Genomic DNA, 27015 nt, shown 5'->3' on the forward strand with positions numbered 1-27015 from the left:
CTTCCCTAACTTGTCATAAAGAGATAGTAACATACAACATTACTTGGCAAAATATCCTGATGCAGTCCTTTCTTGTTAACACTAAACACTCACAGTGGTGCTTACCTACCTTCTTTGATTATACTACAATTATTAGCAAACTCCTGAAAAGCAATACCAACTATAAGACCTTCAAAATTACTCAACATGTCCTTTATTAGCACTTTCACCACACACACACTTTAAATCCACAACCTTTTGCCTTTTCTTGAATGATCATAGTGCTTACCGGCATTTTACACTGGTTCTAGTCTTTTACAAAATGTTTACCATTCTTTCCACATTTTCCATTACATCACTTTTATGGCCAGTAAGTTCTGTAACACTGAGAGATGAGGCAGCTTGGGAACTGCCATTCATTTTGTCATCGCATAGTTTTCGTACAGAAAATGACATAACAATTCCTGATGCTTTAGATATTTTGGCCAAGCTTTTCATCTGCTGCAGAATGTCTGAAGTATGTAAAATTTTACATGAAAGGTAACTGATGGACAGTGTCTTTTTGCACCTTTGGTATCACTTGCACTAAACATCTATTTTCCACTTATCTTCACTTATTAGAGTTATACTGTTGAATAAGGGTGAAATACAGTCATAAACTGGATGTGAAAGTCACCGGCAAGCTCTACATGATGTTTAATGTTAGAACCAACAGGAATAAGCATGGTGTGTCCCAAACCAAAACAAAACTAATTGACATAAGAACAAGTAATAACCATATAGGAGAAATACTGTGCATTGTTTGCTTTTCTAAATAATATTCATAAGTCAGAGGTTTTGAATTCCATAAAACAGAATTATAACCTTCTACATGAAGCCCAAGTTCCAAGATCCCAAACTTATATCAAAGTGGATTTCCATGAGTTTCCATATGACAAGGGATGAATTTATGGAGAACACTCACACAAGCAATCAAAAGGGTTGGTCCACAGACACTATGAAACTGAACAGGCAATTAGAAGGCACAGAATCCTCTCCTGACATGTCAGTGGGTCACCACGTACAACTGGGTACCCTCTACACAGCCAGTACTGTCCCCCTATGTCACAATGCAGTTTAAAGTCCAACAAATTCATATCAATACAACAGATACATGACTGTGACATGTAGATTATCTATTTATGAAACACATGACATTCACTCTCCACACCAATAACATCAACACATAAGCAACATAAACTGCTCTTAAAACACAAAGACACTAGATACAGACAAGAAAAAGAATCCCTCAATATCCTATAAAAAATTCATTTCCTCGCCTTTAAACTAAGCTTCACTTGCCCAGCTGGTCTTCCTCCCACTGAAAAGTAAATATAACAAAACTGTGAACCACATAAAATACTGCACTCAAAACAATCCTGGCCACACAAATGCTCAACACCTTCATAATGAAACAGATCCTCTCAATACAGCCCCACCTGAATATGACAGGCGCTCAATGCTATGCAACAGCACTAGCCCCATCCCATCCAAACCACTCTATAACTAACAATCAATCCCAAAGTAGAAATAAAAAGCTTACCCCTATCTCATACTTGAGGAACCTCTACTCACAAATTCCCCCACAGCCCTCTACTCAAGATTCCCCTATTCTAAACAAACAAAACACTGACAAAACATATACACAATGAAATAGTCCAGCAACCAACCTCCCAACTCATTTCTAAACTTCAACCCTCTAGACTTACACCCATCAAAAACCACACTCCCCTGACAAAAACACAAGTCACACTCTTCCACTTATTCTCTGGACATCACCCATCACTACGAGCATCATTTTAACATATCTCAGGACTCTTTATGCCAATGATATATCTACCATAAAGAAGACATGGAACACTTTCTACACATTGACACACAACACTTTATGACCTCTAGTCCTGAACAGTGGATGTGGCTAGCTTACAAAGTGCTGCAAAAGACTCATGAAAATAGAAGGTATTCTTTTTATAAATGCCCAAAGACCCATTTCCAAGAAAGGGTCCTAGTGTTATTCGGGACCTTTTCTGGGAGCTCCTACAACACTTGGCAGTGCTACTTCCAGCAGTGAGAAATTCTTTGATGTGATAGCACTCTCAGTGATAAAGCCTTAAAAAAGTTGACCTTGCACTTCCAGTATAACCCTGTGCAGGCAGTCTAGTAACTCCTATAAAGATTATTATTATCATTATACTTAATCGCTGTTTCCCATATCCGCGAGTTAGTGCCAGGAAACAGACGAAAATGGCCCGTCCACTCATATATACATATATATACATAAATGCCCATACAAGCACATATACATACATATATATATATATATATATATATATATCAGCATATATATGTATGTATAGGGGAGAGAGAATACTTCCCACGCATTCCCCACATGTCATAGAAGGCAACTAAAGGGGATGGGAGCAGATGGCTAGAAACCCTCCCCTCCTTATATTTTAACTTTATAAAAGGGGAAACAGAAGAAGGAGTCACACGGGGAGTGTTCACCCTCCATGAAGGTTCAGTTTGGGGTGTCTAAATGTGTGTGGATGTACCCAAGATGAGAAAAAAGGGGAGAGAGATAGGAAGTAGGTTTGAGGAAAGGAAACTGGATGTTTTGGCTCTGAGTGAAACGAAGCTCAAGGGTAAAGGGGAAGAGTGGTTTGGGAATGTTTTGGGAGTAAAGTCAGGGGTTGGTGAGAAGACAAGAGCAAGAGAAGGAGTAGCACTACTCCTGAAACAGGAGGTGTGGGAGTATGTGATAGAGGGTAAGAAAGTAAACTCTAGATTGATATGGGTAAAACTGAAAGTGGATGGAGAGAGATGGGTGATTATTGGTGCCTATGCATCTGGTCATGAGAAGAAAGATCATGAGAGGCAAGTGTTTTGGGAGGAGCTAAGTGAGTGTGTTGGCAGTTTTGATGCACGAGACTGGGTTATTGTGATAGGTGATTTGAATGCAAAGGTGAGTAATGTGGCAGTTGAGAGAATAATTTGTGTACATAGGGTGTTCAGTGTTGTAAATGGAAATGGTGAAAAGCTTGTAGATTTGTGTGCTGAAAAAGGACTGATGATTGGAAATACCTGGTTTAAAAAGAGAGATATACGTAAGTATACATATGTAAGTAGGAGAGATGGCCAGAGAACGTTATTGGATTTTGTGATAATTGATAGGCACGTGAAAGAGAGACTTTTGCATGTCAATGTGCTGAGAGATGCAACTGGAGGGATGTCTGATCATTATCTTGGGGAGGCGAAGGTGAAGATTTGTAGAGGTTTTCCGAAAAGAGGAAAGAATGTTGGGGTGAAGAGAATGGTGAGAGTAAGTGAGCTTGGGAAGGAGACTTGTGTGAAGAAGTACCAGCAGAGACTAACTGCAGAATGGAAAAAGGTGAGAGCAAAGGATGTAAAGGGAGTGGTGGGAAGAACGGGATGTATTTAGAGAAGCAGTGATGGCTTGCGCAAAAGATGCTTGTGGCATGAGAAGTGTGGGAGGTGGGCAAATTAGAAAGGGCAGTGAGTGGTGGGATGAAGTAAGATTATTAGTGAAAGAGAAGAGAGAGGCATTTGGATGATTTTTTGCAAGGAAACATTGCAAATGACTGGGAGATGTATAAAAGAAAGAGGCAGGAGATCAAGAGAAAGGTGCAAAAGGTGAAAAAGAGGGCAAATAAGAGCTCAGGTGAAGGCATGTACAGAGCATCAGATTGGGGAAAAGCAATGTGGTTTCAAAAGTGGTAGAGGATGTGTGGATCAAGTGTTTGCTTTGAAGAATATATGTGAGAAATACTGAGAAAAACAGATGGATTTGTATGTAGCCTTTATGGATCTGGAGAAGGCAAATGACAAAGTTGATAGAAATGCATTATGGAAGGTATTAAGAGTATAAAGTGTGGGAGGCAAGTTGCTAGAAGCAGTAAAAAGTTTTTATCAAGGATGTAAGGCATGTGTACGTGTAGGAGGAGAGGAAATTGAGTGGTTCTCAGTGAATGTTGGTTTGCGGTAGGGGTGCGTGATGTCTCCATGGTTGTTTAATTTGTTTATGGATGGGGTTGTTAGGCAGGTGAATGCAAGAGTTTTGGAGAGAGGGGCAAGTATGCAGTCTGTTGTGGATGAGAGAGCTTGGGAAGTGAGTAAGTTGTTGTTTGCTGATGATACAGCGCTGGTGGCTGATTCATGTGAGAAACTGCAGAAACTGGTGACTGAGTTTGGTAAAGTGTGTGAAAAAAGAAAGCAGAGAGTAAATGTGAATAAGAGCAAGGTTATTAGGTACAGCAGGGTTGAGGGACAAGTCAATTGGGAGGTAAGTTTGAATGGAGAAAAACTGAAGGAATTGAAGTGTTTTATATATCTGAGAGTGGATTTAACAGTGGATGGAGCCATGAAAGCGGAAGTGAGTCACAGGGTGGGGGAGGGGGCAAAGGTTCTGGCAGCATTGAAGAATGTGTGGAAGGTGAAAACATTATCTAGGAAAGCAAAAATGGGTATGTTTGATGGAATAGGGGATAGGGGTCCCAACAATGTTATAAGGTTGCGAGGCGTGGGCTATAGATAGGGTTGTGCGGAGGAGGGTGGATGTGTTGGAAATGAGATGTTTGAGGGCAACGTGTAGTGTGAGGTGGTTCGATCGAGTAAGTAATGAAAGGGTAAGAGATATGTGTGGAAATAAAAAGAGTGTGTTTGAGAGGGCAGAAAAGGGTGTACTGAAATGGTTTGGTCACATGGAGAGAATGAGGGAGGAAAGATTGACAAAGAGGATATATGTGTTAGAGGTGGAGGGAATGAGAAGTGGGAGACCAAATTGTAGGCAGTAGGAAGGAGTGAAAAAGATTTTGAGCGATCGGGGCTTGAGCATGCAGGAGGGTGAACGGCGAGCAAGGAATAGAGTGAATTGGAACGATATGGTATACCGGGGTCGATGTGCTGGTTCACCAGGGCATGTGAAGCGTCTGGGGTAAACCATGGAAAATTCTGTGGGGCCTAGATGTGGAAAGGGAGCTGTGGTTTCAGTGCATTACACATGACAGCCAGAGATTGAGTGTGAGCGAATGTGGCCTTAATTGTCTTTTCCTAGCGCTACCTCATGCATGTGCGTGGGGAGGGGGGGTGCCATTTCATGTGTGGCAGGGTGGCAACGGGAATGGATATGGGCAGCAAGTATGAATATGAACATGTGTATATATGTATTTGTCTGTGTATGCATATGTATGTATACATTTGAAATTGACATGCTGTCAATGGATTGAATCAGGGCATGTGAGGCGTCTGGGGTAAACCATGGAAAGTTCTGTGGGGCCTGGATGTGGAAAGGGAGCTGTGGTTCCGGGCATTACTACATGACAGCTAGAGACTGAGTGTGAACGAATGGGGCCTTTATTGTCTTTTCCTAGCGCTACCTCGCACACATGAGGGGGGAGGGGGATGTTATTCCATGTGTGGCGAGGTGGCGATGGGAATAAATAGGGGCAGACAGTGTGAATTATGTACATGTGTAAATATGTATATGTCTGTGTGTGTATATATATGTGTACGTTGGGGTGTATAGGTATGTATATTTGCGTGTGTGGACGTGTATGTATATGCATGTGTATGGGGGTGGGTTGGGCCACTTCTTTCGTCTGTTTCCTTGCGCTACCTCGCAAACGCAGGAGACAGCGACAAAGCAGAATAAAAATATAAACATTTGAAATGTGTAGGTATGTATAAGTGTGTGTGTGGGCATGTATGTACATACATGTGTATGTGGGTGGGTTGGGTCATTATTTCGTCTGTTTCCTTGTGCAACTCGCTAACACAGGAGACAGCGACAAAGTATAATAATAACAATATTAATAATTTATCATATTATATTATACTTGATTGCTGTCACTCTGGCAACAGATCAGTACCGCACTGAGATTCAGAAAACATCTTACAAACACTTCACTTTAAATAGACTCAACAGTTAGACTAAAAAGAGTATTTTCTAATGTAGATAATTTAAACTTTTAACGATTTGCATTAACTATCTGCTGAACGTGCAGCAGGCTGCATGTAAGAGGGTGATGGGCCCCAGGTTTAACACCCCTGAATATGACAGCACCAAATATATCACGTGAAAAATTACAAGACACATGCATCAAGATATATAGAATACTACAATATACATACTGTAAATTATATGGGAGGGTACTGATTGAGAGGGTGAAGGCATGTACAGAGCATCAGATTGGGGAAGAGCAGTGTGGTTTAAGAAGTGGTAGAGGATGTGTGGATCAGGTGTTTGCTTTGAAGAATGTATGTGAGAAATACTTAGAAAAGCAAATGGATTTGTATGTAGCATTTATGGATCTGGAGAAGGCATAAGATAGAGTTGATAGAGATGATCTGTGGAAGGTATTAAGAATATATGGTGTGGGAGGCAAGTTGTTAGAAGCAGTGAAAAGTTTTTATCGAGGATGTAAGGCATGTGTACGTGTAGGAAGAGAGGAAAGTGATTGGTTCTCAGTGAATGTAGGTTTGCGGCAGGGGTGTGTGATGTCTCCATAGTTGTTTAATTTGTTTATGGATGGGGTTGTTAGGGAGGTGAATGCAAGAGTTTTGGAAAGAGGGGCAAGTATGCAGTCTGTTGTGGATGAGAGAGCTTGGGAAGTGAGTCAGTTGTTGTTCGCTGATGATACAGCGTGGTGGCTGATTCATGTGAGAAACTGCAGAAGCTGGTGACTGAGTTTGGTAAAGTGTGTGAAAGAAGAAAGTTAAGAGTAAATGTGACTAAGAGCAAGGTTATTAGGTACAGTAGGGTTGAGGGTCAAGTCAATTGGGAGGTAAGTTTGAATGGAGAAAAACTGGAGGAAGTAAAGTGTTTTAGATATCTGGGAGTGGATCTGGCAGCGGATGGAACCATGGAAGCAGAAGTGAATCATAGGGTGGGGGAGGGGGCGAAAGTTCTGGGAGCCTTGAAGAATGTGTGGAAGTCGAGAACATTATCTCGGAAAGCAAAAATGGGTATGTTTGAAGGAATAGTGGTTCCAACAATGTTGTATGGTTGCAAGGCGTGGGCTATGGATAGAGTTGTTCGCAGGCGGGTGGATGTGCTGGAAATGAGATGTTTGAGGACAATGTGTGGTGTGAGGTGGTTTGATCGAGTAAGTAATGTAAGGGTAAGAGAGATGTGTGGAAATAAAAAGAGTGTGGTTGAGAGAGCAGAAGAGGGTGTTTTGAAATGGTTTGGGCACATGGAGAGAATGAGTGAGGAAAGATTGACCAAGAGGATATATGTGTCGGAGGTGGAGGGAACGAGGAGAAGTGGGAGACCAAATTGGAGGTGGAAAGATGGAGTGAAAAAGATTTTGAGTGATCAAGGCCTGAACATGCAGGAGGGTGAAAGGTGTGCAAGGAATAGAGTAAATTGGAACGATGTGGTATACCGGGGTCAACGTGCCGTCAATGGATTGAACCAAGGCATATGAAGCGTCTGGGGTAAACCATGGAAAGTTCTGTGGGGTCTGGATGTGGAAAGGGAGCTGTGGTTTCGGTGCATTATTACATGACAGCTAGAGACTGAGTGTGAACGAATGGAGCCTGTGTTGTCTTTTCCTAGCGCTACCTCGCACACATGAGGGGGGAGGGGGTTGTTATTCCATGTGTGGCGAGGTGGCGATGGGAATAAATAAAGGCAGACAGTATGAATTATGTACATGTGTATATATGTATATGTGTGTGTATATATATGTGTACATTGAGATGTATACGTATGTATATTTGCGTGTGTTGACGTGTATGTATATACATGTGTATGTGGGTGGGTTGGGCCATTCTTTCGTCTGTTTCCTTGCACTATCTCGCTAACGCGGGAGACAGCAACAAAGCAATGCAAATAATAAATAATAAATAAAATAAATACATACTGTGCAATAAATCATATTAAAAATAAATAAAAACAAACAAATTCCAACCTGCTGTTCCTGAATTACTTACTGGTGCTAATGGAGAGAAAGGAGGTGATTGGAGTTACTGTGGAAGGGGATCATCTGGGTCATATGATGCAGATGTGGAAGTGGTGGTTATGGTAAACTAAATTAAGCAATTACATCACTAGATGTTGATGGTTGGTCCTCCTTATGAGTGTCCTTTTTCTTCAAAACAAAAACTAGTGTTGTCTGTTTAGATTTCATTGTCTTCTCATGGAGGATTTCTTTACAGCACCTGATGTCAACTAGAATGCTTCACACCTCTATGAACTCGATTCTGTTTTTGGTCATTCTCATCAAATTCAATGAGAGCAAGGTCAATGTGATGAAATGATTCATCTAACCTCTTGCTTGGGAGAGAATGCACTTTCTTGACCTCCTTTTCTTCTGCTACCATATCCTCCTAAACTCCCTTCTCCAAATGAAGAATATCTTCAATCGAAAGCTCTTCCTTTCCCTTCTCCAAATGAAGAATATCTTCAATCGAAAGCTCTTCCTTATGTGATTCTGGCAACTCCGCTACATCACCCTCCTCAAACTCATCAAAGTCAACATTTTTTGCAATCTCCATAAGTGTGGACATGTTTGGTGTCAACATCAAAACCCTGGAATTCATGAACAAACTAAGGGCAAAGCTGCTGCAACACTCCATTCATACAAACACTGGCAATCTCATTCCAGGCTTCACCAATGATCATGATGACATCCCTGATGGTGAAGGACTTCCAGAACCAGAATTCCTTCACAGTCATCAGGTCATTCTCTGTAGCCTTCAGGAACTTTATAAATGTTCTCCTTAAGGCCTTGAAAGTAGATATCACCCACTGGTCCAATGACTGGATAATATATGTAGGGCTAGGCAGATGAAAGACTACCTTGATGGACTGAAGGTGAATGGCCCAGGGTACTACCAACAAGGAGTATCTTGAAACTTGCATTTGCCTTCCCACAATACTCCCTCAGCTCTACATGGAGCTTTGCAGCAAAATAATCACAGAAAACTTTACCTATTGTCCACCTCTTTGGATTGGATTAATAACTGAGCAAATAGTGGTTCACATATCCCTCAAGAGCTCTGAGGTTTTCTGAATGGTACACCATTACTGGTTTAACCTTGTAGTCCTTGGCAGCTTTGAATCCCAGGAAGTCTCCTCATCATGGAGAGTGTACATTCTCAAAGGCATCCTCTTCCTGTATGATATGGTCTCATCCACATTATAAACCTGTTTATGAGAATAAAAGCCTTCCTCAGTAATGGTCCTACGGGTTCCAGGAATTTTTTAGCAGCAATAACATCAACAGAAGCAGCCTCACCACTCATCTTGATGTTGTGGTTATTGTGGCTTTTCTTAAAATTTGGAAACTTGCTTGAAATGTCTTTGCTGCTCCTTCCTCCACTACTAAATAATCATATATACTCTGGACATTTGCTTGTTTCACAGGTGTGCTGATGGGAACATTTTCATGAGTTCAGTGTTCAACATTCCTTCCATTCTCTCCATAATCAAGCTTCAAGAATACACTACACCCCGCCTCAACACCATAACTCCCTCCTTCCCAGGCTACCACATTCCTTCTTCACCACACCACTCACTCTCTCTCTGGCCACCACATCCTCCCTTACCATCACCACTCCCTTCCTCCCTCATCACTACAACTGGATGGTGCAGTGAACTGTTCAGCTGTTAAACCACTAACCCCACTCTTCATACCTCCTATAATGCCAGCACAGCTTTCCCATACAACTACACAATAACATAGTACAAAACTTTCCTGAAAATATGGCAGCAGCCTAAGGAAGCTGGTGGTGGTATATCTGTCAACTTTCTCGATTAACCTATACACTGGGGATGGACAGACTAATGGACAGGCAGGCGAGAGTTTTTTCCATAGCATAGATAAGATGTCGCTATTCTGTCAAGAATATAATAGATTACTCAAGTGCTAAATATGTTAAACTACATTATCCTTTATCTTATCACTGAGAGAAGATTCACAACTGCAAATCAGAACAGAATTTTCTTTAACGTCATTCTTAAAGTAAAAGATATAAAACACTCACCTCCAGAGCAAATGTAGAATCCTGAAGGAGCATACTGTGCCACATTGACTTGAGTTGAGTGTTCTGTATACACATCAGAAATAGCAGGGTTCTGGAAAATTCATACAATCATTTAATATTTAAATAAACTAGCATTCCCTTCATCAAATAACATCTGACAAAAAAACACATTAAGCTAAATCATAAAAGCTTTAACACTGATTTTACACCATACATATGTCAAAAGGATAGTAGTGACATTACCTTAAACAGAAATAACAGAATGTCAGAGTCATTATGTTAAAATATACCAAAGAATATCAATAAAACATGGATCTGTAGCGCGTACTTCTGTGACCCAGTAAGTAGCCACTGACTGTGGCTGTTAATGACATTACAGGTTGCTTAAATCTTTAGGACACTCATTTCCAATTTCAGTATTCATAATTCTAAAAAAAAAAAAAAAAAAAATTGCATACATATTTTCATGCAACCACAAACCCCTTCTGTGGGACTCCTGCAGCTTCAAATATGTGCCATGAGGCAGCTATGTTAGGTGGGCTCCTCTTGGGTGAGAATGTCCTTGTGCAGGCTGCAATCTTTACTGTCTACATGTGGTGACACCCCTATGAAGGTGCTTCATGTCGTACACTTGCAGGTAGAGTCAGCTAGCAACACTATATTATGTATTCCATTTTATTATATTTAACCACCGTTTCCCGCATTAGCGAGGTAGCACAAGGAAACAGACGAGGAATGGCTCAACCCACCTGCATACACACATATATACTTAAACACCCACACATGCACATATACATTTCAATGTATACATACATAAGCATACAGAGACATATACATATTTTTTTTTTTTTTTTTATACTTTGTCGCTGTCTCCCGCGTTTGCGAGGTAGCGCAAGGAAACAGACGAAAGAAATGGCCCAACCCCCCGCATACACATGTACATACACACGTCCACACACGCAAATATACATACCTACACAGCTTTCCATGGTTTACCCCGGACGCTTCACATGCCTTGATTCAATCCACTGATAGCACGTCAACCCCTGTATACCACATCGCTCCAATTCACTCTATTCCTTGCCCTCCTTTCACCCTCCTGCATGTTCAGGCCCCGATCACACAAAATCCTTTTCACTCCATCTTTCCACCTCCAATTTGGTCTCCCTCTTCTCCTCGTTCCCTCCACCTCCGACACATATATCCTCTTGGTCAATCTTTCCTCACTCATTCTCTCCATGTGCCCAAACCATTTCAAAACACCCTCTTCTGCTCTCTCAACCACGCTCTTTTTATTTCCACACATCTCTCTTACCCTTACGTTACTTACTCGATCAAACCACCTCACACCACACATTGTCCTCAAACATCTCATTTCCAGCACATCCATCCTCCTGCGCACAACTCTATCCATATCCCACGCCTCGCAACCATACAACATTGTTGGAACTACTATTCCTTCAAACATACCCATTTTTGCTTTCCGGGATAATGTTCTCGACTTCCACACATTTTTCAAGGCTCCCAAAATTTTCGCCCCCTCCCCCACCCTATGATCCACTTCCACTTCCATGGTTCCATCCGCTGACAGATCCACTTGCTGCCTCCATCCATTCATGTCACCACCCAGCCACACACAAAATACCATTCCCCCCAGCAGTGAGGGGGGGGAATATATACATATATGCATATACCATAAAAATCCCTGTGGATAGGGGATTAAGAATACTTCCCACGTATTCCCTGCGTGTCGTAGAAGGCGACTAAAAGGGGAGGGAGCGGGGGGCTGGAAATCCTCCCCTCTCGTCTTTTTTTAATTTTCCAAAAGGAGAAACAGAGGGGGGCCAGGTGAGGATATCCCACAAAGGCCCAGTCCTCTATTCTTAACACTACCTCGCTAACGCAGGAAATGGCAAATAGTTTAAAAAAAAATATTATAAATATATATTTTATTTTATTTATTTTGCTTTGTTGCTGTCTCCCGTGTTTGCGAGGTAGCGCAAGGAAACAGACGAAAGAAATGTCCCAACCCATCCCCATACACAATGTATACATACACACGTCCACACACGCAAATATACATACCTATACATCTCAATGTACACATATATATACATACACAGACACATACATATATACCCATGCACACAATTCACACTGTCTGCCCCCAATCACTCCCATCACCACCTTGCCACACATGGAATACCTTCCCCCTCCCCCCTCATGTGTGCGAGGTAGCACTCGGAAAAGACAATAAAGGCCCCATTCGTTCACACTCAGTCTCTAGCTGCCACACAATAATGCCCGAAACCACAGCTCCCTTTCCACATCCAGGCCCCACACAACTTTCCATGGTTTACCCCAGACGCTTCACATGCCCTGATTCAATCCACTGACAACACGTCAACCCCGTTATACCACATCGATCCAATTCACTCTATTCCTTGCCCTCCTTTCATCCTCCTGCATGTTCAGGCCCCGATCACACAAAATCTTTTTCACTCCATCTTTCCACCTCCAATTTGGTCTCCCACTTCTCCTCGTTCCCTCTACCTCCGACACATATATCCTCTTGGTCAATCTTTCCTCACTCATTCTCTCCATGTGCCCAAACCATTTCAAAACACCCTCTTCTGCTCTCTCAACCACTCTCTTTTTATTTCCACACATCTCTCTTACCCTTACATTACTTACTCGATCAAACCACCTCACACCACACATTGTCCTCAAACATCTCATTTCCAGCACATCCACCCTCCTGCGCACAACTCTATCCATAGCCCACGCCTCGCAACCATACAACATTGTTGGAACCACTATTCCTTCAAACATACCCATTTTTGCTTTCCGAGATAATGTTCTCGACTTCCACACATTCTTCAAGGCTCCCTGGATTTTCGCCCCCTCCCCCACCCTATGATTCACTTCCGCTTCCATGGTTCCATCCGCTGCCAGATCCACTCCCAGATATCTAAAACACTTTACTTCCTCCAGTTTTTCTCCTTTCAAACTTACCTCCCAATTGACTTGACCCTCAACCCTACTGTACCTAATAACCTTGCTCTTATTCACATTTACTATATATATATATATATATATATATATATATATATATATATATATATATATATATCTTCTTTCTTTTTCTTTCAAAACTATTCGCCATTTCCCGCATTAGCGAGGTAGCGTTAAGAACAGAGGACTGGGCCTTTGAGGGAATACCCTCACCTGGCCCAATTCTCTGTTCCTTCTTTTGAAAAAAAAAAAAAAAAAAAAAAAAAAAAAACCGAGAGGGGAGGATTTCCAGCCCCCCGCTCCCTCCCCTTTTAGTCGCCTTCTACGACACGCAGGGAATACGTGGGAAGTATTCTTAATCCCCTATCCCCAGGGATAATATATATATATATATATATATATATATATATATATATATATATATATATATATATATAATATATATATTTTTTTTTTATTTTATTTTTATTTTGCCCCGTCACTGTCTCCCGTGTTTGCGAGGTAGCGCAAGGAAACAGACGAAAGAAATGACCCAACCCACCCCCATACACAATGTATATACATACACGTCCACACACAAAAATATACATACCTATACATCTCAATGTACACATATATATACACACACAGACACATACATATATATCCATGCACACAATTCACACTGTCTGCCCTTATTAATTCCCATCGCCACCTCGCCAAACATGGAATACCATCCCCCTCCCCCCTCATGTGTGCGAGGTAGCACTAGGAAAAGACAACAAAGGCCCCATTCGTTCACACTCAGTCTCTAGCTGTCATGCAATAATGCCCGAAACCACAGCTCCCTTTCCACATCCAGGCCCCACACAACTTTCCATGGTTTACCCCAGACGCTTCACATGCCCTGATTCAATCCACTGACAGCACGTCAACCCCGGTATACCACATCAATCCAATTCACTCTGTTCCTTGCCCTCCTTTCACCCTCCTGCATGTTCAGGCATCGATCACTCAAAATCTTTTTCACTCCATCTTTCCACCTCCAATTTGGTCTCCCACTTCTCCTCGTTCCCTCCAACCTCCGACACATATATCCTCTTGGTCAATCTTTCCTCACTCATTCTCTCCATGTGCCCAAACCATTTCAAAACACTCTCTTCTGCTCTCTCAACCACGCTCGTTTTATTTCCACACATCTCTCTTACCCTTACATTACTTACTCGATCAAACCACCTCACACCACACATTGTCCTCAAACATCTCATTTCCAGCACATCCACCCTCCTGCGCACAACTCTATCCATAGCCCACGCCTCGCAACCATACAACATTGTTGGAACCACTATTCCTTCAAACATACCCATTTTTGCTTTCCGAGATAATGTTCTCGACTTCCACACATTCTTCAAGGCTCCCAGGATTTTCGCCCCCTTCCCCACCCTATGATTCACTTCCGCTTCCATGGTTCCATCCGCTGCCAGATCCACTCCCAGATATCTAAAACACTTTACTTCCTCCAGTTTTTCTCCATTCAAACTTACCTTCCAATTGACTTGACCCTCAACCCTACTGTACCTAATAACCTTGCTCTTATTCACATTTACTCTTAACTTTCTTCTTTCACACACTTTACCAAACTCAGTCACCAGCTTCTGCAGTTTCTCACATGAATCAGCCACCAGCGCTGTATCATCAGCAAACAACAACTTACTCACTTCCCAAGCTCTCTCAGTGAAAAGTTTTTATCGAGGATGTAAGGCATGTGTACGTGTAGGAAGAGAGGAAAGTGATTGGTTCTCAGTGAATGTAGGTTTGCGGCAGGGGTGTGTGATGTCTCCATAGTTGTTTAATTTGTTTATGGATGGGGTTGTTAGGGAGGTGAATGCAAGAGTTTTGGAAAGAGGGGCAAGTATGCAGTCTGTTGTGGATGAGAGAGCTTGGGAAGTGAGTCAGTTGTTGTTCGCTGATGATACAGCGTGGTGGCTGATTCATGTGAGAAACTGCAGAAGCTGGTGACTGAGTTTGGTAAAGTGTGTGAAAGAAGAAAGTTAAGAGTAAATGTGACTAAGAGCAAGGTTATTAGGTACAGTAGGGTTGAGGGTCAAGTCAATTGGGAGGTAAGTTTGAATGGAGAAAAACTGGAGGAAGTAAAGTGTTTTAGATATCTGGGAGTGGATCTGGCAGCGGATGGAACCATGGAAGCAGAAGTGAATCATAGGGTGGGGGAGGGGGCGAAAGTTCTGGGAGCCTTGAAGAATGTGTGGAAGTCGAGAACATTATCTCGGAAAGCAAAAATGGGTATGTTTGAAGGAATAGTGGTTCCAACAATGTTGTATGGTTGCAAGGCGTGGGCTATGGATAGAGTTGTTCGCAGGCGGGTGGATGTGCTGGAAATGAGATGTTTGAGGACAATGTGTGGTGTGAGGTGGTTTGATCGAGTAAGTAATGTAAGGGTAAGAGAGATGTGTGGAAATAAAAAGAGTGTGGTTGAGAGAGCAGAAGAGGGTGTTTTGAAATGGTTTGGGCACATGGAGAGAATGAGTGAGGAAAGATTGACCAAGAGGATATATGTGTCGGAGGTGGAGGGAACGAGGAGAAGTGGGAGACCAAATTGGAGGTGGAAAGATGGAGTGAAAAAGATTTTGAGTGATCAAGGCCTGAACATGCAGGAGGGTGAAAGGTGTGCAAGGAATAGAGTAAATTGGAACGATGTGGTATACCGGGGTCAACGTGCCATCAATGGATTGAACCAGGGCATATGAAGCGTCTGGGGTAAACCATGGAAAGTTCTGTGGGGTCTGGATGTGGAAAGGGAGCTGTGGTTTCGGTGCATTATTACATGACAGCTAGAGACTGAGTGTGAACGAATGGAGCCTTTGTTGTCTTTTCCTAGCGCTACCTCGCACACATGAGGGGGGAGGGGGTTGTTATTCCATGTGTGGCGAGGTGGCGATGGGAATAAATAAAGGCAGACAGTATGAATTATGTACATGTGTATATATGTATATGTGTGTGTATATATATGTGTACATTGAGATGTATACGTATGTATATTTGCGTGTGTTGACGTGTATGTATATACATGTGTATGTGGGTGGGTTGGGCCATTCTTTCGTCTGTTTCCTTGCACTACCTCGCTAACGCGGGAGACAGCAACAAAGCAATGCAAATAATAAATAATAAATAAAATAAATACATACTGTGCAATAAATCATATTAAAAAATAAATAAAAACAAACAAATTCCAACCTGCTGTTCCTGAATTACTTACTGGTGCTAATGGAGAGAAAGGAGGTGATTGGAGTTACTGTGGAAGGGGATCATCTGGGTCATATGATGCAGATGTGGAAGTGGTGGTTATGGTAAACTAAATTAAGCAATTACATCACTAGATGTTGATGGTTGGTCCTCCTTATGAGTGTCCTTTTTCTTCAAAACAAAAACTAGTGTTGTCTGTTTAGATTTCATTGTCTTCTCATGGAGGATTTCTTTACAGCACCTGATGTCAACTAGAATGCTTCACACCTCTATGAACTCGATTCTGTTTTTGGTCATTCTCATCAAATTCAATGAGAGCAAGGTCAATGTGATGAAATGATTCATCTAACCTCTTGCTTGGGAGAGAATGCACTTTCTTGACCTCCTTTTCTTCTGCTACCATATCCTCCTAAACTCCCTTCTCCAAATGAAGAATATCTTCAATCGAAAGCTCTTCCTTTCCCTTCTCCAAATGAAGAATATCTTCAATCGAAAGCTCTTCCTTATGTGATTCTGGCAACTCCGCTACATCACCCTCCTCAAACTCATCAAAGTCAACATTTTTTGCAATCTCCATAAGTGTGGACATGTTTGGTGTCATCATCAAAACCCTGGAATTCATGAACAAACTAAGGGCAAAGCTGCCGCAACACTCCATTCATACAAACACTGGCAATCTCATTCCAGGCTTCACCAATGATCATGATGACATCCCTGATGGTGAAGGACTTCCAGAACCAGAATTCCTTCACAGTCATCAGGTCATTCTCTGTAGCCTTCAGGAACTTTATAAATGTTCTCCTTAAGGCCTTGAAAGTAGATATCACCCACTGGTCCAATGACTGGATAATATATGTAGGGCTAGGCAGATGAAAGACTACCTTGATGGACTGAAGGTGAATGGCCCAGGGTACTACCAACAAGGAGTATCTTGAAACTTGCATTTGCCTTCCCACAATACTCCCTCAGCTCTACATGGAGCTTTGCAGCAAAATAATCACAGAAAACTTTACCTATTGTCCACCTCTTTGGATTGGATTAATAACTGAGCAAATAGTGGTTCACATATCCCTCAAGAGCTCTGAGGTTTTCTGAATGGTACACCATTACTGGTTTAACCTTGTAGTCCTTGGCAGCTTTGAATCCCAGGAAGTCTCCTCATCATGGAGAGTGTACATTCTCAAAGGCATCCTCTTCCTGTATGATATGGTCTCATCCACATTATAAACCTGTTTATGAGAATAAAAACCTTCCTCAGTAATGGTCCTACGGGTTCCAGGAATTTTTTAGCAGCAATAACATCAACAGAAGCAGCCTCACCACTCATCTTGATGTTGTGGTTATTGTGGCTTTTCTTAAAATTTGGAAACTTGCTTGAAATGTCTTTGCTGCTCCTTCCTCCACTACTAAATAATCATATATACTCTGGACATTTGCTTGTTTCACAGGTGTGCTGATGGGAACATTTTCATGAGTTCAGTGTTCAACATTCCTTCCATTCTCTCCATAATCAAGCTTCAAGAATACACTACACCCCGCCTCAACACCATAACTCCCTCCTTCCCAGGCTACCACATTCCTTCTTCACCACACCACTCACTCTCTCTCTGGCCACCACATCCTCCCTTACCATCACCACTCCCTTCCTCCCTCATCACTACAACTGGATGGTGCAGTGAACTGTTCAGCTGTTAAACCACTAACCCCACTCTTCATACCTCCTATAATGCCAGCACAGCTTTCCCATACAACTACACAATAACATAGTACAAAACTTTCCTGAAAATATGGCAGCAGCCTAAGGAAGCTGGTGGTGGTATATCTGTCAACTTTCTCGATTAACCTATACACTGGGGATGGACAGACTAATGGACAGGCAGGCGAGAGTTTTTTCCATAGCATAGATAAGATGTCGCTATTCTGTCAAGAATATAATAGATTACTCAAGTGCTAAATATGTTAAACTACATTATCCTTTATCTTATCACTGAGAGAAGATTCACAACTGCAAATCAGAACAGAATTTTCTTTAACGTCATTCTTAAAGTAAAAGATATAAAACACTCACCTCCAGAGCAAATGTAGAATCCTGAAGGAGCATACTGTGCCACATTGACTTGAGTTGAGTGTTCTGTATACACATCAGAAATAGCAGGGTTCTGGAAAATTCATACAATCATTTAATATTTAAATAAACTAGCATTCCCTTCATCAAATAACATCTGACAAAAAAACACATTAAGCTAAATCATAAAAGCTTTAACACTGATTTTACACCATACATATGTCAAAAGGATAGTAGTGACATTACCTTAAACAGAAATAACAGAATGTCAGAGTCATTATGTTAAAATATACCAAAGAATATCAATAAAACATGGATCTGTAGCGCGTACTTCTGTGACCCAGTAAGTAGCCACTGACTGTGGCTGTTAATGACATTACAGGTTGCTTAAATCTTTAGGACACTCATTTCCAATTTCAGTATTCATAATTCTAAAAAAAAAAAAAAAACAAATTGCATACATATTTTCATGCAACCACAAACCCCTTCTGTGGGACTCCTGCAGCTTCAAATATGTGCCATGAGGCAGCTATGTTAGGTGGGCTCCTCTTGGGTGAGAATGTCCTTGTGCAGGCTGCAATCTTTACTGTCTACATGTGGTGACACCCCTATGAAGGTGCTTCATGTCGTACACTTGCAGGTAGAGTCAGCTAGCAACACTATATTATGTATTCCATTTTATTATATTTAACCACCGTTTCCCGCATAAGCGAGGTAGCACAAGGAAACAGACGAGGAATGGCTCAACCCACCTGCATACACACATATATACTTAAACACCCACACATGCACATATACATTTCAATGTATACATACATAAGCATACAGAGACATATACATATTTTTTTTTTTTTTTTTTATACTTTGTCGCTGTCTCCCGCGTTTGCGAGGTAGCGCAAGGAAACAGACGAAAGAAATGGCCCAACCCCCCCCATACACATGTACATACACACGTCCACACACGCAAATATACATACCTACACAGCTTTCCATGGTTTACCCCGGACGCTTCACATGCCTTGATTCAATCCACTGATAGCACGTCAACCCCTGTATACCACATCGCTCCAATTCACTCTATTCCTTGCCCTCCTTTCACCCTCCTGCATGTTCAGGCCCCGATCACACAAAATCCTTTTCACTCCATCTTTCCACCTCCAATTTGGTCTCCCTCTTCTCCTCGTTCCCTCCACCTCCGACACATATATCCTCTTGGTCAATCTTTCCTCACTCATTCTCTCCATGTGCCCAAACCATTTCAAAACACCCTCTTCTGCTCTCTCAACCACGCTCTTTTTATTTCCACACATCTCTCTTACCCTTACGTTACTTACTCGATCAAACCACCTCACACCACACATTGTCCTCAAACATCTCATTTCCAGCACATCCATCCTCCTGCGCACAACTCTATCTATATCCCACGCCTCGCAACCATACAACATTGTTGGAACTACTATTCCTTCAAACATACCCATTTTTGCTTTCCGGGATAATGTTCTCGACTTCCACACATTTTTCAAGGCTCCCAAAATTTTCGCCCCCTCCCCCACCCTATGATCCACTTCCACTTCCATGGTTCCATCCGCTGACAGATCCACTTGCTGCCTCCATCCATTCATGTCACCACCCAGCCACACACAAAATACCATTCCCCCCAGCAGTGAGGGGGGGGAATATATACATATATGCATATACCATAAAAATCCCTGTGGATAGGGGATTAAGAATACTTCCCACGTATTCCCTGCGTGTCGTAGAAGGCGACTAAAAGGGGAGGGAGCGGGGGGCTGGAAATCCTCCCCTCTCGTCTTTTTTTAATTTTCCAAAAGGAGAAACAGAGGGGGGCCAGGTGAGGATATCCCACAAAGGCCCAGTCCTCTATTCTTAACACTACCTCGCTAACGCGGGAAATGGCAAATAGTTTAAAAAAAAATATTATAAATATATATTTTATTTTATTTATTTTGCTTTGTTGCTGTCTCCCGTGTTTGCGAGGTAGCGCAAGGAAACAGACGAAAGAAATGTCCCAACCCACCCCCATACACAATGTATACATACACACGTCCACACACGCAAATATACATACCTATACATCTCAATGTACACATATATATACATACACAGACACATACATATATACCCATGCACACAATTCACACTGTCTGCCCCCAATCACTCCCATCACCACCTTGCCACACATGGAATACCTTCCCCCTCCCCCCTCATGTGTGCGAGGTAGCACTCGGAAAAGACAATAAAGGCCCCATTCGTTCACACTCAGTCTCTAGCTGCCACACAATAATGCCCGAAACCACAGCTCCCTTTCCACATCCAGGCCCCACACAACTTTCCATGGTTTACCCCAGACGCTTCACATGCCCTGATTCAATCCACTGACAACACGTCAACCCCGTTATACCACATCGATCCAATTCACTCTATTCCTTGCCCTCCTTTCATCCTCCTGCATGTTCAGGCCCCGATCACACAAAATCTTTTTCACTCCATCTTTCCACCTCCAATTTGGTCTCCCACTTCTCCTCGTTCCCTCTACCTCCGACACATATATCCTCTTGGTCAATCTTTCCTCACTCATTCTCTCCATGTGCCCAAACCATTTCAAAACACCCTCTTCTGCTCTCTCAACCACACTCTTTTTATTTCCACACATCTCTCTTACCCTTACATTACTTACTCGATCAAACCACCTCACACCACACATTGTCCTCAAACATCTCATTTCCAGCACATCCACCCTCCTGCGCACAACTCTATCCATAGCCCACGCCTCGCAACCATACAACATTGTTGGAACCACTATTCCTTCAAACATACCCATTTTTGCTTTCCGAGATAATGTTCTCGACTTCCACACATTCTTCAAGGCTCCCTGGATTTTCGCCCCCTCCCCCACCCTATGATTCACTTCCGCTTCCATGGTTCCATCCGCTGCCAGATCCACTCCCAGATATCTAAAACACTTTACTTCCTCCAGTTTTTCTCCTTTCAAACTTACCTCCCAATTGACTTGACCCTCAACCCTACTGTACCTAATAACCTTGCTCTTATTCACATTTACTATATATATATATATATATATATATATATATATATATATATATATATATATCTTCTTTCTTTTTCTTTCAAACTATTCGCCATTTCCCGCATTAGCGAGGTAGCGTTAAGAACAGAGGACTGGGCCTTTGAGGGAATACCCTCACCTGGCCCAATTCTCTGTTCCTTCTTTTGAAAAAAAAAAAAAAAAAAAAAAAAAAAAACCGAGAGGGGAGGATTTCCAGCCCCCCGCTCCCTCCCCTTTTAGTCGCCTTCTACGACACGCAGGGAATACGTGGGAAGTATTCTTAATCCCCTATCCCCAGGGATAATATATATATATATATATATATATATATATATATATATATATATATATATATATATATATTTTTTTTTTTTATTTTATTTTTATTTTGCCCCGTCACTGTCTCCCGTGTTTGCGAGGTAGCGCAAGGAAACAGACGAAAGAAATGACCCAACCCACCCCCATACACAATGTATATACATACACGTCCACACACAAAAATATACATACCTATACATCTCAATGTACACATATATATACACACACAGACACATACATATATATCCATGCACACAATTCACACTGTCTGCCCTTATTAATTCCCATCGCCACCTCGCCAAACATGGAATACCATCCCCCTCCCCCCTCATGTGTGCGAGGTAGCACTAGGAAAAGACAACAAAGGCCCCATTCGTTCACACTCAGTCTCTAGCTGTCATGCAATAATGCCCAAAACCACAGCTCCCTTTCCATATCCAGGCCCCACACAACTTTCCATGGTTTACCCCAGACGCTTCACATGCCCTGATTCAATCCACTGACAGCACGTCAACCCCGGTATACCACATCAATCCAATTCACTCTGTTCCTTGCCCTCCTTTCACCCTCCTGCATGTTCAGGCATCGATCACTCAAAATCTTTTTCACTCCATCTTTCCACCTCCAATTTGGTCTCCCACTTCTCCTCGTTCCCTCCAACCTCCGACACATATATCCTCTTGGACAATCTTTCCTCACTCATTCTCTCCATGTGCCCAAACCATTTCAAAACACTCTCTTCTGCTCTCTCAACCACGCTCGTTTTATTTCCACACATCTCTCTTACCCTTACATTACTTACTCGATCAAACCACCTCACACCACACATTGTCCTCAAACATCTCATTTCCAGCACATCCACCCTCCTGCGCACAACTCTATCCATAGCCCACGCCTCGCAACCATACAACATTGTTGGAACCACTATTCCTTCAAACATACCCATTTTTGCTTTCCGAGATAATGTTCTCGACTTCCACACATTCTTCAAGGCTCCCAGGATTTTCGCCCCCTTCCCCACCCTATGATTCACTTCCGCTTCCATGGTTCCATCCGCTGCCAGATCCACTCCCAGATATCTAAAACACTTTACTTCCTCCAGTTTTTCTCCATTCTAACTTACCTCCCAATTGACTTGACCCTCAACCCTACTGTACCTAATAACCTTGCTCTTATTCACATTTACTCTTAACTTTCTTCTTTCACACACTTTACCAAACTCAGTCACCAGCTTCTGCAGTTTCTCACATGAATCAGCCACCAGCGCTGTATCATCAGCAAACAACAACTTACTCACTTCCCAAGCTCTCTCAGTGAAAAGTCTTTTTCGAGGATGTAAGGCATGTGTACGTGTAGGAAGAGAGGAAAGTGATTGGTTCTCAGTGAATGTAGGTTTGTGGCAGGGGTGTGTGATGTCTCCATGGTTGTTTAATTTGTTTATGGATGGGGTTGTTAGGGAGGTGAATGCAAGAGTTTTGGAAAGAGGGGCAAGTATGAAGTCTGTTGTGGATGAGGGAGCTTGGGAAGTGAGTCAGTTGTTGTTCGCTGATGATACAGCGCTGGTGGCTGATTCATGTGAGAAACTGCAGAAGCTGGTGACTGAGTTTGGTAAAGTGTGTGAAAGAAGAAAGTTAAGAGTAAATGTGAATAAGAGCAAGGTTATTAGGTACAGTAGGGTTGAGGGTCAAGTCAATTGGGAGGTAAGTTAGAATGGAGAAAAACTGGAGGAAGTAAAGTGTTTTAGATATCTGGGAGTGGATCTGGCAGCGGATGGAACCATGGAAGCGGAAGTGAATCATAGGGTGGGGAAGGGGGCGAAAATCCTGGGAGCCTTGAAGAATGTGTGGAAGTCGAGAACATTATCTCGGAAAGCAAAAATGGGTATGTTTGAAGGAATAGTGGTTCCAACAATGTTGTATGGTTGCGAGGCGTGGGCTATGGATAGAGTTGTGCACAGGAGGGTGGATGTGCTGGAAATGAGATGTTTGAGGACAATGTGTGGTGTGAGGTGGTTTGATCGAGTAAGTAATGAAAGGGTAAGAGAGATGTGTGGAAATAAAAAGAGCGTGGTTGAGAGAGCAGAAGAGGGTGTTTTGAAATGGTTTGGGCACATGGAGAGAATGAGTGAGGAAAGATTGACCAAGAGGATATATGTGTCGCAGGTGGAGGGAACGAGGAGAAGTGGGAGACCAAATTGGAGGTGGAAAGATGGTGAAAAAGATTTTGTGTGATCGGGGCCTGAACATGAAGGAGGGTGAAAGGAGGGCAAGGAATAGAGTGAATTGGATCGATGTGGTATACCAGGGTTGACATGCTATCAGTGGATTGAATCAGGGCATGTGAAGCGTCTGGGGTAAACCATGGAAAGTTGTGTGGGGCCTGGATGTGGAAAGGGAGCTGTGGTTTCGGGCACTATTGCATGACAGCTAGAGACTGAGTGTGAAGGTATTCCATGTGTGGCGAGGTGGCGATGGAAATGAATAAAGGCAGACAGTGTGAATTGTGTGCATGGGTATATATGTATGTGTCTGTGTGTGTATATATATGTGTACATTGAGATGTATAGGTATGTATATTTGCGTTTGTGGACGTGTATGTATATACATTGTGTATGGGGGTGGGTTGGGCCATTTCTTTCGTCTGTTTCCTTGCGCTACCTCGCAAACGCGGGAGACAGCGACAAAGCAAAATAATAAAAAAATAAAAAAATATGTATATTACATTTCATTTACCATACTTAACCGCTGTCTCCTCAGATAGCGAGGTAGCACAAGGAAACATACAAGGAATGGCCCAACCCACCCACATACACAAGTACATACATAAATGCCTGAACACGCACATATACATACATATAAATTTCAATGTTTACATACATATACATACACATACATACATACATATATACACATGTACATATACATACTTGGTTCCTTCATCCATTTTCTTCGCCACCCATCACACACAAAAGAACATATATAAATATATATACTACATTTTTTTTTATTATACTTTGTCGCTGTCTCCCACGTTGGCGAGGTACCACAAGGAAACAGACGAAAGAATGGCCCAACCCACCCACATACACATGTATAAACATACATGTCCACACACACACATATATATACCTATACATTTCAATGTATACATATACATACATATAAAGACATATACATATATACACGTATTTAATTCATATTTGCTGCCTTTATTCATCCTCGTTGCCACCCTGCTACTCATGAAATAACAACCCCTCCCCCGCATGTACATGAAGTAGTGCTGGGAAAAGACAACAAAGACCATATACGTTCACATTCAGTCTCTAGCTGTTATGTATAATGCACCAAAACCACAACTCTTTCCACATGCAGGCCCCACAAAACTTTCCATGGTTTACCCCAGACACTTCACATGCCCTGGTTCAATCCACTGACAGCACATCCACCCCAGTATACCACATCGTTCCAATTCACTCTATTCCTTGCACGCCTTTCACCCTCCATGTTCAGGCCCCGATCACTCAGAATCTTTTTCACCCCATCTTTCCACCTCCAATTTGGTCTCCCACTTCTCCTCGTTCCCTCCAGCTCTGACACATATATCCTCTTTCTCAATCTTTCCTCACTCATTCTCTCCATGTGACCAAACTATTTCAAAACACCCTCTTCTGCTCTCTCAACCACACTCTTTTTATTACCACACATCTCTCTTACCCTTTCACTACTTAATCAAACCACCTCACACCACATAGTCCTCAAACATCTCATTTCCAGCACATCCAACCTCCTCCGCACAACTCTATCTATAGCCCATGCCTCAAAATCATATAACATTGTTGGAAACACTATTCCTTCAAACATACCCATTTTTGCTTTCTAAGATAACGTTCTTGACTTCCACACATTTTTCAATGCTCCCAGAACTTTCATGCCCTCCCCACCCTATGAGTCACTTCCACTTCCATGGTTCCATCCGCTGCCAAATTCACTCCCAGATATCTAAAACACTTCACTTCCTCCAGTTTTTCTCCATTCAAACTTACCTCCCAATTGACTTGTCCCTCAACCCTACTGTACCTAATAACCTTGCTCCTATTCACATTTACTCTCAGCTTTCTTCTTTCACACACTTTACCAAACTCAGTCACCAGCTTCTGCAGTTTCTCACCTGAATCAGCCACCAGCGCTGTATCATCAGCAAACAACAACTGACTCACTTCCCAAGCTCTCACATCCACAATTTTATGCGTGATCAAGTATATTCCTATGAGTCCAATGGGAAAATGAAACATGATAAGTTCCTAAGTGCACTTTTGTGTAATAATCACATCATCAGGGGAGACACAAGGGAGAAATATAAGTCAGTTGATATAAAGCGACAAGATGTAGCTAAGATGCCATTTGGTAAGAATCCCCAAGAAGCAGTTAATTCCCATTCCAATAAGAACTGAAGTTGTTGTTGAAAGGTAATGATTTTCTTATCAAAAATTTGTCATCTTTGTCCCCTTCATTGCCATATATGTATGGACTTATCAAAACACACAAACAAAATTTTCTAGAAAGACCTATAGTGAGTTCAGTAGGCTCCGTCATATATATATGGTTAAAATGGTTAGTTTCTTTATTAAGCCCTTTAGTGAGTAAGATATCAAATCCTAATATCATGAATAATGTAGATTTAGATAACAAGCTTAACAATATCAATGTTAATCTTTATTTCAAACTTGTTAGCTTTGATGTTTCCTCACTTTTCACAAATGTTCCAGTTGATGACCTTTTAGAATATCTATTTGATGTTTTGGACGATATCAATTTACCTGTTTCAAAGTCTGTTTTCATTGAACTGATAAAACTGTGTATAAAAGACTGTGTATCCCTGGGGATAGGGGAGAAAGAATACTTCCCACGTATTCCCTGCGTGTCGTACAAGGCGACTAAAAGGGGAGGGAGCGGGGGCTGGAAATCCTCCTTTCTTGTTTTTTTTTTAATTTTCCAAAAGAAGGAACAGAGAAGGGTGCCAGGTGAGGATATTCCCTCAGAGGCCCAGTCCTCTGTTCTTAACGCTACCTTGCTAATGCGGGAAATGGCGAATAGTTTGAAAGAAAGAAAAAAGACTGTGTATTTCAATTCAATGGAGATTATCATGGTCAAAAATTTGGTATGGCAATGGGTAACCCTCTTTCACCTATACTAAGTAATCTTTATATGGAACTTTTTGAGACAAAATTACTAAAGGATATCTTACCTTCAAATGCAATTTGGTT

General features: G+C 42.0%; 1 protein-coding gene across 2 annotated transcripts in view; it reads right to left on the reverse strand.

The window, feature by feature from the left end:
- Nucleotides 1-27015, reverse strand: part of flr (actin-interacting protein 1 flr) — a 278566-nt gene that overhangs the window by 190697 nt on the left and 60854 nt on the right. For both annotated transcript variants that reach the window (XM_071687385.1, XM_071687376.1), the window contains one exon: nt 18350-18440. In XM_071687385.1, the coding sequence (XP_071543486.1) occupies nt 18350-18440 (91 nt within the window). The remainder of the gene's footprint in view (nt 1-18349; nt 18441-27015) is intronic.

This window comes from Panulirus ornatus, chromosome 3, assembly GCF_036320965.1.
Source record: "Panulirus ornatus isolate Po-2019 chromosome 3, ASM3632096v1, whole genome shotgun sequence".
Taxonomy (NCBI): Eukaryota; Metazoa; Arthropoda; class Malacostraca; order Decapoda; family Palinuridae; genus Panulirus; species Panulirus ornatus.